The sequence below is a fragment of the Oncorhynchus keta genome, chromosome 10 (assembly GCF_023373465.1).
Source record: "Oncorhynchus keta strain PuntledgeMale-10-30-2019 chromosome 10, Oket_V2, whole genome shotgun sequence".
Taxonomy (NCBI): domain Eukaryota; kingdom Metazoa; phylum Chordata; class Actinopteri; order Salmoniformes; family Salmonidae; genus Oncorhynchus; species Oncorhynchus keta.
Window position 1 is genome coordinate 11,280,642 of NC_068430.1, and position 17,500 is coordinate 11,298,141.

General features: G+C 45.2%; 1 protein-coding gene across 3 annotated transcripts in view; it reads right to left on the bottom strand.

The window, feature by feature from the left end:
- LOC118381065 (kinesin-like protein KIF21B) overlaps positions 1-17,500 on the bottom strand; it is a 188,250-nt gene that overhangs the window by 18,705 nt on the left and 152,045 nt on the right. For all 3 annotated transcript variants that reach the window (XR_008144093.1, XR_008144092.1, XM_052526477.1), the window contains exons 27-28: positions 6,555-6,593; positions 305-441 (exon numbers count right to left, since the gene is read on the bottom strand). Coding sequence is in view for 1 of the 3 variants with exons in the window: in XM_052526477.1 (XP_052382437.1) it covers positions 305-441; positions 6,555-6,593 (176 nt within the window). In the remaining 2 variants the exon portion in view is untranslated. The remainder of the gene's footprint in view (positions 1-304; positions 442-6,554; positions 6,594-17,500) is intronic.

Genomic DNA, 17,500 nt, shown 5'->3' on the forward strand with positions numbered 1-17,500 from the left:
GCTCAGTGTAATGGCTGGAATGGAGTCAATGGAATGGTATGGAATAAATCAGACACATGGAAGCCACATGTTTGACTCCATTCTGTCAATCCAATCCAGTCATTACAATGAGCCTGTCCTCCTATATCTTCTTCCACCAGCCTCCTCTGGTATCTATTATTTGTCTGTATGATGAACAACAAATGTCCTCTTTAAAAAGTACAGTACATCCAGAGGTTTTCCTGGCAAGCTACCATGATAAGAAGAAACTCCTGACCCCAGCTGGGAGGACAGTGTTGGTGTTGTCGTGGCAACGTTGACGTACCCTTAGATCCCGTAAAGAGCAGTTCATCTGTAGCGTCCACACAGAGGACAGGTTTAGAGTGTCCCTCTGCCACGGCAGAACACTGGAGGGGCGCAGTCCGCCCTCCCTTCACACCCCCCGTGGGACTGATCACACCCCTGTTGGAGACACACTGTTAAACACACACACACAACACACAGACTAATGACCCCACACAGATACAAAACATCTAAAAACACACAAAGAATACAATACACACACACTAGAACACAATACACACACACTAGAACGCAATACACACACACAAGAACACAATACACACAACACACTAGAACACAATACACACACAGACCACTGACCTCACACAGATACAAAACATCTAAAAACACACAAAGAACACAATACACAGACACTAGAACACAATACACACACACAATACACACACACAACACACTACACACACACAACACACTAGAACACAATAGGTTAAAGAGCATAGCACTACCCTGCCCCTTGCTGGGGATAAAGACATCTGACTTCTCACTTCCTTCCTCTCCTTCTCTCTCTCCATCCATTTCTCTCCTTCTCTCTCTCCATCCATTTCTCTCCTTCTCTCTCTCCATCCCTTCCTCTCCTTCTCTCTCTCCATCCCTTCCTCTCCTTCTCTCTCTCCATCCATTCCTCTCCTTCTCTCTCTCATCCCTGCCTCTCCTTCTCTCTCTCCATCCATCCCTCTAATTCTCTCTCTCCATCCATCCCTCTACTTCTCTCTCTCCATCCATCCCTCTCCTTCTCTCTCTCCATCCATTCCTCTCCTTCTCTCTCTCCATCCCTTCCTCTCTTTCTCTCTCCATCCATTCCTCTCCTTCTCTCTCTCATCCCTTCCTCTCCTTCTCTCTCTCCATCCATCCCTCTCCTTCTCTCTCTCATCCCTGCCTCTCCTTCTCTCTCTCCATCCATCCCTCTCCTTCTCTCTCTCCATCCATCCCTCTCCTTCTCTCTCTCCATCCATTCCTCTCCTTCTCTCTCTCCATCCCTTCCTCTCCTTCTCTCTCATCCCTTCCTCTCCTTCTCTCTCTCCATCCATTCCTCTCCTTCTCTCCCTCCATCCCTTCCTCTCCATCCCTCTCTTTTTTTGGAAGCCCAATTAGAGAGCCTGACCTAAAACCATCCATCTCCTGGCTGGCAGTGGAAGCAGCCATCTCTACTCCACAGAAATAAGGAACCTCTCCTCTCCCTCTTTTGCTCCTTCCCTTCCTCCTTTGTGTGTGGGGAATAGGGACCAGTCATTAAAGACAAAACTGGGACAGATGAGTCTCCCTGGACCCCCCTTCCCCACACACACACACACACACACACACACACACACACACACACACACACACACACACACACACACACACACACACACACACACACACACACACACACACACACTTGTCCTCTTCCCCAAGTCACATATCACTTCCAGTCCCTCTCTATGTAGTGACATGCTTGGTGCTTTAAAAGCAGGTGAACAGCAGGTCATGACTACCAGAGCAGCCTCAGCCACACACGCAGAACAACAGGAAAAGAGAAGCTGCATGCATGTCAGCTAAAGCAATAACAGCACAAATCAAAAAGGATAACAGTTATATAGGAGCACGGTGCAGTTTCATTCAAATGATGATGGAGAACGAACAGCGGGGGTTCACTGCATCGAAGATAAGAAGCACAACTCAACAACAGCCGGCAGCAGCCAACGCAAACACAACAACAACACCACAACATCCTGTGACATCATATCTACATGCAGCATCTCCAGCAATCAAGAGTGAGCTTATTTGTGGCCCTCACCCCTCCTGAGCCTATCTCAGTTCAGAGTTTGGTCCGAAGCAGAGGCTTCTGGGACAGATGGGTGAGTGAGTGTGTGTGTGGGGGGCTGTCACATCTCACCCCCTCGTTCTGTGGCCTAGGGCCCAGTTCCAAACCCCCTCCCCATCTCCTCTGTCTGTGGCCTAGGGCCCAGTTCCAAACCCCCTCTCCTCTGTCTGTGGCCTAGGGCCCAGTTCCAATCCAAAAGGACTGAATGAGTGGTTGGATTGGAACCATGACTTTGTCTGGTCACACAGAATGGAGGTAAGGTGTGACAGGGCTAGTATATCGGCCTAATTCCAAATATTCCCTGTCGGTTTGGAATTGGGCACATGTGGTTTATGGATAAAAGGGTGTGGAAGGGAGGGGTGTCTTCTGAATTCATCTTATTGCTGGGAGCAGTGGTGTAAAGTACTTCAGTAAAAGTACTATAAAGTACTACTGAAGTACTCTATAAAGTACTACTGAAGTACTCTATAAAGTACTACTGAAGTACTCTATAAACTACTTAAGTAGTTTTTGGGGTATCTGTACATTACTGTAATATTGATATTTTTGACAACTTTGACTTTTATTTCACTACATTCCTAAAGAATATATATATATTTTTTATTTGTAAATTAGATACCTACCTAATTTTATTTGTATTACCTTTATTTAACTAGGCAAGTCAGTTAAGAACAAATTCTTATTTTCAATGACAGCCGAGGAACAGTGGGTTAACTGCCTGTTCAGGGGCAGAACGACAGATTTGTACCTTGTCAGCTCGGGGATTTGAACTTGCAACCTTCCAGTTACTAGTCCAACACTCTAACCACTAGGCTACCCTGCCACCACTAGGCTACCCTGCCACCACTAGGCTACCCTGCCACCACTAGGCTACCCTGCCACCAATAGGCTACCCTGCCACCACTAGGCTACCCTGCCACCACTAGGCTACCCTGCCACCACTAGGCTACCCTGCCACCAATAGGCTACCCTGCCACCAATAGGCTACCCTGCCACCAATAGGCTACCCTGCCACCAATAGGCTACCCTGCCACCAATAGGCTACCCTGCCACCACTAGGCTACCCTGCCACCACTAGGCTACCCTGCCACCACTAGGCTACCCTGCCACCACTAGGCTACCCTGCCACCAATAGGCTACCCTGCCACCACTAGGCTACCCTGCCACCACTAGGCTACCCTGCCACCAATAGGCTACCCTGCCACCAATAGGCTACCCTGCCACCACTAGGCTACCCTGCCACCACTAGGCTACCCTGCCACCAATAGGCTACCCTGCCACCACTAGGCTACCCTGCCACCACTAGGCTACCCTGCCACCACTAGGCTACCCTGCCACCAATAGGCTACCCTGCCACCACTAGGCTACCCTGCCACCACTAGGCTACCCTGCCACCACTAGGCTACCCTGCCACCCACCACCACTAGGCTACCCTGCCACCACTAGGCTACCCTGCCACCACTAGGCTACCCTGCCTCCAACTAGGCTACCCTGCCACCACTAGGCTACCCTGCCACCAATAGGCTACCCTGCCACCAATAGGCTACCCTGCCACCACTAGGCTACCCTGCCACCAATAGGCTACCCTGCCACCAATAGGCTACCCTGCCACCAATAGGCTACCCTGCCACCAATAGGCTACCCTGCCACCACTAGGCTACCCTGCCACCAATAGGCTACCCTGCCACCACTAGGCTACCCTGCCACCACTAGGCTACCCTGCCACCACTAGGCTACCCTGCCACCACTAGGCTACCCTGCCACCAATAGGCTACCCTGCCACCACTAGGCTACCCTGCCACCACTAGGCTACCCTGCCACCAATAGGCTACCCTGCCACCACTAGGCTACCCTGCCACCACTAGGCTACCCTGCCACCACTAGGCTACCCTGCCACCACTAGGCTACCCTGCCACCACTAGGCTACCCTGCCACCACTAGGCTACCCTGCCACCACTAGGCTACCCTGCCACCACTAGGCTACCCTGCCACCACTAGGCTACCCTGCCACCAATAGGCTACCCTATATACCTTTCTATAATAATACAGTGTTAAATAATACAGATACCTATAATAGAGTTATCTATAATAATACAGTTATCTATAATAATACAGTTGTCTATAATAATACAGTTATCTATAACATACAGTTGTCTATAATAATACAGTTATCAAAAATACAGTTATCTATAATAATACAGTTGTCTATAATAATACAGTTATCTATAACATACAGTTGTCTATAATAATACAGTTATCAAAAATACAGTTATCTATAATAATACAGTTATCTATAACAGTTATCTATAATAATACAGTTATCTATAACAGTTATCTATATTAATAAGGTTATCTATAATAATACAGTTATCTATAACAGTTATCTATAATAATAAGGTTATCTATAATAATACAGTTATCTATAATAATAAGGTTATCTATAACAGTTATCTGTAATAATACAGTTGTCTATAACAGTTATCTATAATAATACAGTTATCTATAATATACAGTTATCTATAATAATAAGGTTATCTATAACAGTTATCTGTAATAATACAGTTATCAAAAATACAGTTATCTATAATAATACAGTTATCTATAATAATACAGTTATCAAAAATACAGGTATCTATAATAATAAGGTTATCTATAATATACAGTTATCTATAATAATACAGTTATCAAAAATACAGTTATCTATAATAATAAGGTTATCTATAACAGTTATCTGTAATAATACAGTTGTCTATAACAGTTATCTATAATAATACAGTTATCTATAATAATACAGTTATCTATAATAATACAGTTATCTATAATATACAGTTATCTATAATAATACAGTTATCTATAACAGTTATCTGTAATAATACAGTTATCTATAATATACAGTTATCTATAATAATACAGTTATCTATAACAGTTATCTGTAATAATACAGTTATCTATAATATACAGTTATCTATAATAATACAGTTATCTATAACAGTTATCTATAATAATACAGTTATCTATAATAATACAGTTATCTATAATAATACAGTTATCTATAATATACAGTTATCTATAATAATACAGTTATCTATAATAATACAGTTATCTATAACAGTTATCTATAATAATACAGTTATATATAATAATACAGTTATCTATAATATACAGTTATCTATAATAATACAGTTATCTATAATAATACAGTTATCTATAATAATACAGTTATCTATAATAATACAGTTATATATAATAATACAGTTATCTATAATATACAGTTATCTATAATATACAGTTATCTATAATAATACAGTTATCTATAATAATACAGTTATCTATAATAATACAGTTGTCTATAATAATACAGTTATCTATAATAATACAGTTGTCTATAATAATACAGTTATCTATAACAGTTATCTCTAATAATACAGTTATCTATAATAATACAGTTGTCTATAATAATACAGTTATCTATAATAATACAGTTATCTATAACAGTTATCTATGATAATACAGTTATCTATAACAGACAGACAGACAGACAGACAGACAGACAGACAGACAGACAGACAGACAGACAGAGAGGAGAGAGAGAGAGACAGACAGACAGACAGACAGACAGACAGACAGACAGACAGACAGACAGACAGACAGACAGGAGAGAGAGACAGAGAGAGAGAGAGAGTGACAGACAGAGAGGAGAGAGAGAGAGAGAGAAAGAGAGAGAGTTGGCAGCTACCGTACATTCAGGTTTGTGTTGCTCTAGATAACCACATGCCTGTTTCTTTCTCTCTCCCTCTCTATCTACTTGTCCTATTACTGTTTGGAGACTTACAGGTTGCAATAGCTGTGCTGCTCAGGGCAGCTGGGTCAACCCATAACAAATAATCACTTAACATATCCAATAGAACACTACCAAAATAGTTTTTAATTATTCATGTTGGTACAGCCTTCTGTTTTAGGGCAATTTCAAAATGTCTAATTTAAAACTTTCTAATAGGGTTATATGATTGATTGATATGTCCAGGCAGAAATGTAATTCTTTATTGTCAAGGAAAGGGAGTCACAATGCTTGTGAGCATTACCCATACCTTTGTGTGTGCTGTCAATGCTTTATATTTATGCTATCCACTAAGTCAATCTCACAGTAGCCTTACCTTGAATTCATTGAATACCTCACCCAAAGCTCTCCAGACAGAAAGATTAGTTCAGATGCCATGAGTAGGGGGGAGGGACACTGCACACCACACTGGTGGAAGGGGATTGGAGGAGGGTGAGGGGGGACCAATGAGGCTAAATCATGCTCCACATCGACTCTGCCCAGCCCGGGAAAGGAGGAGGGGCCAGCCGAGTGACTGGCCAATCAGGCAAGAGGAGAGACAGAATTGCAGGGACAGATAGATATCTCTACCTGAGAACCTCAGAGTGAGAGGCGTCGCTGTCATCTGACCTGAAGACAGAACAGGAGAGGAGCAGGGTTAGGAGAGGAGCAGGGTTAGGAGAGGAGCAGAAGAGGAGAGGAGCAGGGTTAGGAGAGGAGCAGGGTTAGGAGAGGAGCAGAAGAGGAGAGGAGCAGGGTTAGGAGAGGAGCAGGGTTAGGAGAGGAGCAGAAGAGGAGAGGAGCAGGGTTAGGAGAGGAGCAGAAGAGGAGAGGAGCAGAAGAGGAGAGGAGCAGGGTTAGGAGAGGAGCAGAACAGGAGCAGGGTTAGGAGAGAAGAAGAGAGGAGCAGGGTTAGGAGAGTAGAAGAGAGGAGCAGGGTTACGAGAGGAGAGGAGCAGGGTTAGGAGAGAAGAAGACAGGAGCAGGGTTAGGAGAGAAGAAGAGAGGAGCAGGGTTAGGAGAGAAGAAGAGAGGAGCAGGGTTAGGAGAGAAGAAGAGAGGAGCAGGGTTAGGAGAGGAGAAGAGAGGAGCAGGGTTAGGAGAGTAGAAGAGAGGAGCAGGGTTAGGAGAGAAGAAGACAGGAGCAGGGTTAGGAGAGAAGAAGAGAGGAGCAGGGTTAGGAGAGTAGAAGAGAGGAGCAGGGTTAGGAGACGAGAGGAGCAGAGTTAGGAGAGGAGAGAAGCAGGGGTAGGAGAGGAGAAGAGGATCAGGGTAAGGAGAGGAAAGGAGAGAAGAGAAGCAGGGTTAGGAGAGAAGAAGAGAGGAGCAGGGTTAGGAGAGGAGAAGAGGGGAGCAGGGTTAGGAGAGGAGAAGAGAGGAGCAGGGTTAGGAGAGGAGAAGGGAGGAGCAGTGTTAGGAGAGTAGAAGAGAGGAGCAGGGTTAGGAGAGAAGAAGAGAGGAGCAGGGTTAGGAGAGTAGAAGAGAGGAGCAGGGTTAGGAGAGGAGAAGAGAGGAGCAGGTTTAGGAGAGGAGAAGGGAGGAGCAGTGTTAGGAGAGTAGAAGAGAGGAGCAGGGTTAGGAGAGGAGAAGAGAGGAGCAGGGTTAGGAGAGGAGAAGGGAGGAGCAGTGTTAGGAGAGTAGAAGAGAGGAGCAGGGTTAGGAGAGAAGAAGAGAGGAGCAGGGTTAGGAGAGGAGAAGAGGGGAGCAGGGTTAGGAGAGGAGAAGAGGGGAGGGGAGCAGGGTTAGGAGAGGAGAAGACAGGAGCAGGGTTTTTGAGAGAAGAAGAGAGGAGCAGGGTTAGGAGAGAAGAAGACAGGAGCAGGGTTAGGAGAGGAGAAGAGGGGAGCAGGGTTAGGAGAGGAGAAGAGGGGAGCAGGGTTAGGAGAGGAGAAGGGAGGAGCAGTGTTAGGAGAGTAGAAGAGAGGAGCAGGGTTAGGAGATGAGAGGAGCAGAGTTAGGAGAGGAGAGAAGCAGGGGTAGGAGAGTAGAAGAGAGGAGCAGGGTTAGGAGAGGAGAAGAGAGGAGCAGGGTTAGGAGAGGAGAAGAGAGGAGCAGGGTTAGGAGAGAAGAAGACAGGAGCAGGGTTAGGAGACAAGAAGAGAGGAGCAGGGTTACGAGAGAAGAAGAGAGGAGCAGGGTTAGGAGAGAAGAAGACAGGAGCAGGGTTAGGAGAGGAGAGGAGAGAAGAGAAGCAGGGTTAGGAGAGAAGAAGACAGGAGCAGGGTTAGGAGAGAAGAAGACAGGAGCAGGGTTAGGAGAGAAGAAGACAGGAGCAGGGTTAGGAGAGTAGAAGAGAGGAGCAGGGTTAGGAGAGAAGAAGAGAGGAGCAGGGTTAGGAGAGAAGAAGACAGGAGCAGGGTTAGGAGAGAAGAAGACAGGAGCAGGGTTGGGAGAGAAGAAGAGAGGAGCAGGGTTAGGAGAGGAGAAGAGAGGAGCAGGGTTAGGAGAGAAGAAGAGAGGAGCAGGGTTAGGAGAGGAGAAGAGAGGAGCAGGGTTAGGAGAGAAGAAGAGAGGAGCAGGGTTAGGAGAGGAGAAGAGAGGAGCAGGGTTAAGAGAGAAGAAGAGAGGAGCAGGGTTAGTAGAGGAGAAGAGAGGAGCAGGGTTAGGAGAGAAGAAGAGAGGAGCAGGGTTAGGAGAGAAGAAGACAGGAGCAGGGTTAGGAGAGGAGAAGAGAGGAGCAGGGTTAGGAGAGGAGAAGAGAGGAGCAGGGTTAGGAGAGAAGAAGAGAGGAGCAGGGTTAGGAGAGAAGAAGACAGGAGCAGGGTTAGGAGAGGAGAAGAGAGGAGCAGGGTTAGGAGAGAAGAAGAGAGGAGCAGGGTTAGGAGAGAAGAAGAGAGGAGCAGGGTTAGGAGAGAAGAAGACAGGAGCAGGGTTAGGAGAGAAGAAGAGAGGAGCAGGGTTAGGAGAGTAGAAGAGAGGAGCAGGGTTAGGAGAGAAGAAGAGAGGAGCAGGGTTAGGAGAGTAGAAGAGAGGAGCAGGGTTAGGAGAGAAGAAGAGAGGAGCAGGGTTAGGAGAGTAGAAGAGAGGAGCAGGGTTAGGAGAGAAGAAGAGAGGAGCAGGGTTAGGAGAGAAGAAGAGAGGAGCAGGGTTAGGAGAGAAGAAGACAGGAGCAGGGTTAGGAGAGAAGAAGACAGGAGCAGGTTTAGGAGAGGAGAGGAGCAGGGTTAGGAGAGAAGAAGACAGGAGCAGGGTTAGGAGAGAAGAAGAGAGGAGCAGGGTTAGGAGAGAAGAAGAGAGGGGCAGGGTTAGGAGAGGAGAAGAGAGGAGCAGGGTTAGGAGAGAAGAAGACAGGAGCAGGGTTTGGAGAGGAGAGAAGCACGGTTTGGGGAGGAGAGGAGAGAAGAGAAGCAGGGTTAGGAGAGGAGAGGAGAGGAGAGGAGAGGAGAGGAGAGGAGAGGAGAGGAGAGGAGAGGAGAGGAGAGGAAGTTAGGAGCATATTGAGCGCTATGGCTCGAGGAGAAAGGGTTATACTGGTAGGGTTAGGTTTAGGTTCAGGGATAGGGAATAGGGGATGGCTAGCCTGTGTGACAGTTTGTTCCAGCCTGTGACAAGACAGCAGAAACAACATCTGCCACTCAGACTAGCCAATGACAGGGTCAGGTTTAGGATTAGGGGAGGTACGGTTATCCATCAAGTTTAGGGGTTTGGCTCTGGGTTAAAGGAAGGAATACCTACAGTACAGTAAGGGATAAAATAGAAGTACACTTAAAGAGGGAGGCTTACTGGGAATGGGGGTGGGGTTTCCCAGGAACCAGGAAGTAAAGGAAGAGGAAGGGCAGGGAGAGGGATTTGGGTTATCAGCAGGGAGAAAGCAGTTCATTGGAGGACAGGGTTGTCAATCAGACTGGACACCACAGGAGAACCCACCCACTCTTAGTTAACTGTCTCTGTGGGAAAGATCTGCTCCGGTGTACCGCCTATTCCCTGAGTTGTAAGTAGGGAAAACACTGGCACGTGTGTGAAAAGTGTGGCACTGTTAATTAAGGGAATAGGCTGCCATTTGGCACATCCTATAAATATTTGATTGCTCAGCAGTCATTGTAATGCCAGTTGTAAATTCAGATTTCTGTAGGGAGCAAAGCTGTTAGAAGACAGCTGAACAATATCACCTCTATAAATTCTGTCATAGTATCTGCTTTTTAATACCGTATGAGGTTTATTAATGCCCAGTATACTGACTTATGGGTGTAATGTGCATATGAAACCAGACAATATGTATATATTTGGCTCTGGCTAAATATCTAGTATTCAGAACCTGTTGTTACTTTTCCCTGAGAATCTTGAGCTGTTTTTGTAGAAACTGCTACTGTTAATGTTCTGGATGTTTTGTACCAAGCCCATAGGGATGTTGTTGTTTTGGGAGGTAGGAAAGGAAAAGGGGGATACCTAGTCAGTTGTACAACCGAAATGTTTCTTCCACATGTAACCCAACCCCTCTGAATCAGAGGTGCGGGGGGCTGCCTTAATCCAGTGGTTTAACAGTGGTTTAACAGTGGGTTAACAGTGGGTTAACAGTGGGTTAACAGTGGGTTAACTCCCTTGCTCAGGGGCATTTACATTACATTTAAGTCATTTAGCAGACGCTCTTATCCAGAGCGACTTACAAATTGGTGCATTCACCTTATGACATCCAGTAGAATAGTCACTTTACAATAGTGCATCTAAATCTTAAAGGGGGGGGGGGTGAGAAGGATTACTTATCCTATCCTAGGTATTCCTTAAAGAGGTGGGCTGAACAACAGATGTTTACCTTGTCAACTGGGGGAGGACAGGAGTGTATGTTTGAGGGGGGAGGACAGGAGTGTATGTTTGAGGTGGGAGGACAGAGGGGGGAGGACAGGAGTGTATGTTTGAGGGGGGAGGACAGGAGTGTATGTTTGAGGTGGGAGGACAGAGGGGGAGGACAGGAGTGTATGTTTGAGGTGGGAGGACAGGAGTGTATGTTTGAGGGGGGAGGACAGGAGTGTATGTTTGAGGTGGGAGGACAGGAGTGTATGTTTGAGGGGGAAGACAGAGGGGGAGGACAGGAGTGTATGTTTGAGGTGGGAGAACAGGAGTGTATGTTTGAGGTGGGAGGACAGGAGTGTATGTTTGAGGTGGGAGGACAGGAGTGTATGTTTGAGGTGGGAGGACAGGAGTGTATGTTTGAGGTGGGAGGACAGAGGGGAGAACAGGAGTGTATGTTTGAGGTGGGAGGACAAGAGTGTATGTTTGAGGGGGGAGGACAGAGGTGGGAGGACAGGAGTGTATGTTTGAGGTGGGAGGACAGGAGTGTATGTTTGAGGTGGGAGGACAGGAGTGTATGTTTGAGGTGGGAGGACAGAGGGGAGAACAGGAGTGTATGTTTGAGGTGGGAGGACAAGAATGTATGTTTGAGGGGGGAGTACAAGAGTGCATGTTTGAGGGGGGAGGACAGAGGTGGGAGGACAGGAGTGTATGTTTGAGGTGGGAGGACAGGAGTATATGTTTGAGGTGGGAGGACAGGAGTGTATGTTTGAGGTGGGAGGACAGGAGTGTATGTTTGAGGGGGAGGACAGAGGGGGGAGGACAGGAGTGTATGTTTGAGGTGGGAGGACAGGAGTGTATGTTTGAGGTGGGAGGACAGAGGTGGGAGGACAGGAGTATATGTTTGAGGTGGGAGGACAGAGGTGGGAGGACAGGAGTGTATGTTTGAGGTGGGAGGACAGGAGTGTATGTTTGAGGTGGGAGGACAGGAGTGTATGTTTGAGGTGGGAGGACAGGAGTGTATGTTTGAGGTGGGAGGACAGAGGTGGGAGAACAGAGTGTATGTTTGAGGTGGGAGGACAAGAGTGTATGTTTGAGGGGGAGTACAAGAGTGCATGTTTGAGAGGACAGAGGTGGGAGGACAGGAGTGTATGTTTGAGGTGGGAGGACAGGAGTATATGTTTGAGGTGGGAGGACAGGAGTGTATGTTTGAGGTGGGAGGACAGGAGTGTATGTTTGAGGTGGGAGGACAGAGGGGAGGACAGGAGTATATGTTTGAGGTGGGAGGACAGGAGTGTATGTTTGAGGTGGGAGGACAGAGGTGGGAGGACAGGAGTATATGTTTGAGGTGGGAGGACAGAGGTGGAGGACAGGAGTATATGTTTGAGGGGGGAGGACAGGAGTGTATGTTTGAGGTGGGAGGACAGGAGTGTATGTTTGAGGTGGGAGGACAGGAGTGTATGTTTGAGGTGGGAGGACAGGAGTGTATGTTTGAGGGGGAAGACAGAGGGGGGAGGACAGGAGTGTATGTTTGAGGTGGGAGGACAGGAGTGTATGGTTGAGGTGGGAGGACAGGAGTGTATGTTTGAGGTGGGAGGACAGGAGTGTATGGTTGAGGTGGGAGGACAGGAGTGTATGTTTGAGGTGGGAGGACAGGAGTGTATGTTTGAGGTGGGAGGACAGGAGTGTATGTTTGAGGGGGGAGGACAGGAGTGTATGTTTAAGGTGGGAGGACAGGAGTGTATGTTTGCGCAGAGCAGCAGTCTGAGTCTTCTTTTCAGTGTCAGTTTCTCAAAACTGGAAAAGTCCCAGAAAACATTTTCTTTCCAGTTTGTTCAAGACAAAGAAATATGAAACGTGTAAAACACTTTGAAAAAATGTATTCTTATGATGAAGGCTAGAGCCAAAGACTTTGAACTGAGAATGCACCAAAGCAAACACACACACACACACACACACACACACACACACACACACACACACACACACACACACACACACACACACACACACACACACACACACACACACACACACACACACACACACACACACACACTTACTAACCACCACTTCCTACACCAATCAGGGGGTCAAAAAAGGCCACATAAACACAAGAGAACACTGGGATTTCCTGTTCTGAGTGTTTAAGAAGAGGAATAAACACAAGAGAACACTGGGATTTCCTGTTCTGAGTGTTTAAGAAGAGGAATAAACACAAGAGAACACTGGGAGTTCCTGTTCTGAGTGTTTAAGAAGAGGAATAAACACAAGAGGACACTGGGATTTCCTGTTCTGGGTGTTTAAGAAGAGGAATAAACACAAGAGGACACTGGGATTTCCTGTTCTGAGTGTTTAAGAAGAGGAATAAACACAAGAGGACACTGGGAGTTCCTGTTCTGAGTGTTTAAGAAGAGGAATAAACACAAGAGAACACTGGGATTTCCTGTTCTGAGTGTTTAAGAAGAGGAATAAACACAAGAGGACACTGGGATTTCCTGTTCTGAGTGTTTAAGAAGAGGAATAAACACAAGAGAACACTGGGATTTCCTGTTCTGAGTGTTTAAGAAGAGGAATAAACACAAGAGAACACTGGGATTTCCTGATCTGAGTGTTTAAGAAGAGGAATAAACACAAGAGAACACTGGGATTTCCTGTTCTGAGTGTTTAAGAAGAGGAATAAACACAAGAGAACACTGGGAGTTCCTGTTCTGAGTGTTTAAGAAGAGGAATGAACACAAGAGGACACTGGGATTTCCTGTTCTGAGTGTTTAAGAAGAGGAATAAACACAAGAGGACACTGGGATTTCCTGTTCTGAGTGTTTAAGAAGAGGAATAAACACAAGAGAACACTGGGAGTTCCTGTTCTGAGTGTTTAAGAAGAGGAATGAACACAAGAGGACACTGGGAGTTCCTGTTCTGAGTGTTTAAGAAGAGGAATAAACACAAGAGAACACTGGGATTTCCTGTTCTGAGTGTTTAAGAAGAGGAATAAACACAAGAGGACACTGGGATTTCCTGTTCTGAGTGTTTAAGAAGAGGAATAAACACAAGAGAACACTGGGATTTCCTGTTCTGAGTGTTTAAGAAGAGGAATAAACACAAGAGAACACTGGGATTTCCTGTTCTGAGTGTTTAAGAAGAGGAATAAACACAAGAGAACACTGGGAGTTCCTGTTCTGAGTGTTTAAGAAGAGGAATGAACACAAGAGGACACTGGGATTTCCTGTTCTGAGTGTTTAAGAAGAGGAATAAACACAAGAGGACACTGGGATTTCCTGTTCTGAGTGTTTAAGAAGAGGAATAAACACAAGAGGACACTGGGATTTCCTGTTCTGAGTGTTTAAGAAGAGGAATAAACACAAGAGAACACTGGGAGTTCCTGTTCTGAGTGTTTAAGAAGAGGAATGAACACAAGAGGACACTGGGATTTCCTGTTCTGAGTGTTTAAGAAGAGGAATGAACACAAGAGGACACTGGGATTTCCTGTTCTGAGTGTTTAAGAAGAGGAATGAACACAAGAGAACACTGGGATTTCCTGTTCTGAGTGTTTAAGAAGAGGAATGAACACAAGAGAACACTGGGATTTCCTGTTCTGAGTGTTTAAGAAGAGGAATGAACACAAGAGGACACTGGGATTTCCTGTTCTGAGTGTTTAAGAAGAGGAATGAACACAAGAGAACACTGGGATTTCCTGTTCTGAGTGTTTAAGAAGAGGAATAAACACAAGAGAACACTGGGATTTCCTGTTCTGAGTGTTTAAGAAGAGGAATGAACACAAGAGGACACTGGGATTTCCTGTTCTGAGTGTTTAAGAAGAGGAATAAACACAAGAGGACACTGGGATTTCCTGTTCTGAGTGTTTAAGAAGAGGAATAAACACAAGAGAACACTGGGAGTTCCTGTTCTGAGTGTTTAAGAAGAGGAATGAACACAAGAGGACACTGGGAGTTCCTGTTCTGAGTGTTTAAGAAGAGGAATAAACACAAGAGAACACTGGGATTTCCTGTTCTGAGTGTTTAAGAAGAGGAATAAACACAAGAGGACACTGGGAGTTCCTGTTCTGAGTGTTTAAGAAGAGGAATAAACACAAGAGGACACTGGGATTTCCTGTTCTGAGTGTTTAAGAAGAGGAATAAACACAAGAGGACACTGGGATTTCCTGTTCTGAGTGTTTAAGAAGAGGAATAAACACAAGAGGACACTGGGATTTCCTGTTCTGAGTGTTTAAGAAGAGGAATGAACACAAGAGAACACTGGGATTTCCTGTTCTGAGTGTTTAAGAAGAGGAATAAACACAAGAGAACACTGGGATTTCCTGTTCTGAGTGTTTAAGAAGAGGAATGAACACAAGAGGACACTGGGATTTCCTGTTCTGAGTGTTTAAGAAGAGGAAGGAACACAAGAGGACACTGGGATTTCCTGTTCTGAGTGTTTAAGAAGAGGAATGAACACAAGAGAACACTGGGATTTCCTGTTCTGAGTGTTTAAGAAGAGGAATGAACACAAGAGAACACTGGGATTTCCTGTTCTGAGTGTTTAAGAAGAGGAATAAACACAAGAGAACACTGGGATTTCCTGTTCTGAGTGTTTAAGAAGAGGAATAAACACAAGAGAACACTGGGAGTTCCTGTTCTGAGTGTTTAAGAAGAGGAATGAACACAAGAGGACACTGGGAGTTCCTGTTCTGAGTGTTTAAGAAGAGGAATAAACACAAGAGAACACTGGGATTTCCTGTTCTGAGTGTTTAAGAAGAGGAATAAACACAAGAGGACACTGGGAGTTCCTGTTCTGAGTGTTTAAGAAGAGGAATGAACACAAGAGGACACTGGGATTTCCTGTTCTGAGTGTTTAAGAAGAGGAATGAACACAAGAGGACACTGGGAGTTCCTGTTCTGAGTGTTTAAGAAGAGGAATGAACACAAGAGAACACTGGGATTTCCTGTTCTGAGTGTTTAAGAAGAGGAATAAACACAAGAGGACACTGGGATTTCCTGTTCTGAGTGTTTAAGAAGAGGAATAAACACAAGAGAACACTGGGAGTTCCTGTTCTGAGTGTTTAAGAAGAGGAATGAACACAAGAGAACACTGGGATTTCCTGTTCTGAGTGTTTAAGAAGAGGAATGAACACAAGAGGACACTGGGATTTCCTGTTCTGAGTGTTTAAGAAGAGGAATGAACACAAGAGGACACTGGGATTTCCTGTTCTGAGTGTTTAAGAAGAGGAATGAACACAAGAGGACACTGGGATTTCCTGTTCTGAGTGTTTAAGAAGAGGAATAAACACAAGAGGACACTGGGATTTCCTGTTCTGAGTGTTTAAGAAGAGGAATAAACACAAGAGGACACTGGGAGTTCCTGTTCTGAGTGTTTAAGAAGAGGAATAAACACAAGAGAACACTGGGATTTCCTGTTCTGAGTGTTTAAGAAGAGGAATAAACACAAGAGGACACTGGGATTTCCTGTTCTGAGTGTTTAAGAAGAGGAATAAACACAAGAGAACACTGGGATTTCCTGTTCTGAGTGTTTAAGAAGAGGAATAAACACAAGAGAACACTGGGATTTCCTGATCTGAGTGTTTAAGAAGAGGAATAAACACAAGAGAACACTGGGATTTCCTGTTCTGAGTGTTTAAGAAGAGGAATAAACACAAGAGGACACTGGGAGTTCCTGTTCTGAGTGTTTAAGAAGAGGAATGAACACAAGAGGACACTGGGATTTCCTGTTCTGAGTGTTTAAGAAGAGGAATAAACACAAGAGGACACTGGGATTTCCTGTTCTGAGTGTTTAAGAAGAGGAATAAACACAAGAGAACACTGGGAGTTCCTGTTCTGAGTGTTTAAGAAGAGGAATGAACACAAGAGGACACTGGGAGTTCCGAGTGTTTAAGAAGAGGAATAAACACAAGAGAACACTGGGATTTCCTGTTCTGAGTGTTTAAGAAGAGGAATAAACACAAGAGGACACTGGGAGTTCTGAGTGTTTAAGAAGAGGAATAAACACAAGAGAACACTGGGATTTCCTGTTCTGAGTGTTTAAGAAGAGGAATAAACACAAGAGAACACTGGGATTTCCTGTTCTGAGTGTTTAAGAAGAGGAATAAACACAAGAGGACACTGGGAGTTCCTGTTCTGAGTGTTTAAGAAGAGGAATGAACACAAGAGGACACTGGGATTTCCTGTTCTGAGTGTTTAAGAAGAGGAATAAACACAAGAGGACACTGGGATTTCCTGTTCTGAGTGTTTAAGAAGAGGAATAAACACAAGAGGACACTGGGATTTCCTGTTCTGAGTGTTTAAGAAGAGGAATAAACACAAGAGAACACTGGGAGTTCCTGTTCTGAGTGTTTAAGAAGAGGAATGAACACAAGAGGACACTGGGATTTCCTGTTCTGAGTGTTTAAGAAGAGGAATGAACACAAGAGGACACTGGGATTTCCTGTTCTGAGTGTTTAAGAAGAGGAATAAACACAAGAGGACACTGGGATTTCCTGTTCTGAGTGTTTAAGAAGAGGAATAAACACAAGAGGACACTGGGATTTCCTGTTCTGAGTGTTTAAGAAGAGGAATGAACACAAGAGGACACTGGGATTTCCTGTTCTGAGTGTTTAAGAAGAGGAATGAACACAAGAGGACACTGGGATTTCCTGTTCTGAGTGTTTAAGAAGAGGAATGAACACAAGAGGACACTGGGATTTCCTGTTCTGAGTGTTTAAGAAGAGGAATAAACACAAGAGGACACTGGGATTTCCTGTTCTGAGTGTTTAAGAAGAGGAATAAACACAAGAGGACACTGGGATTTCCTGTTCTGAG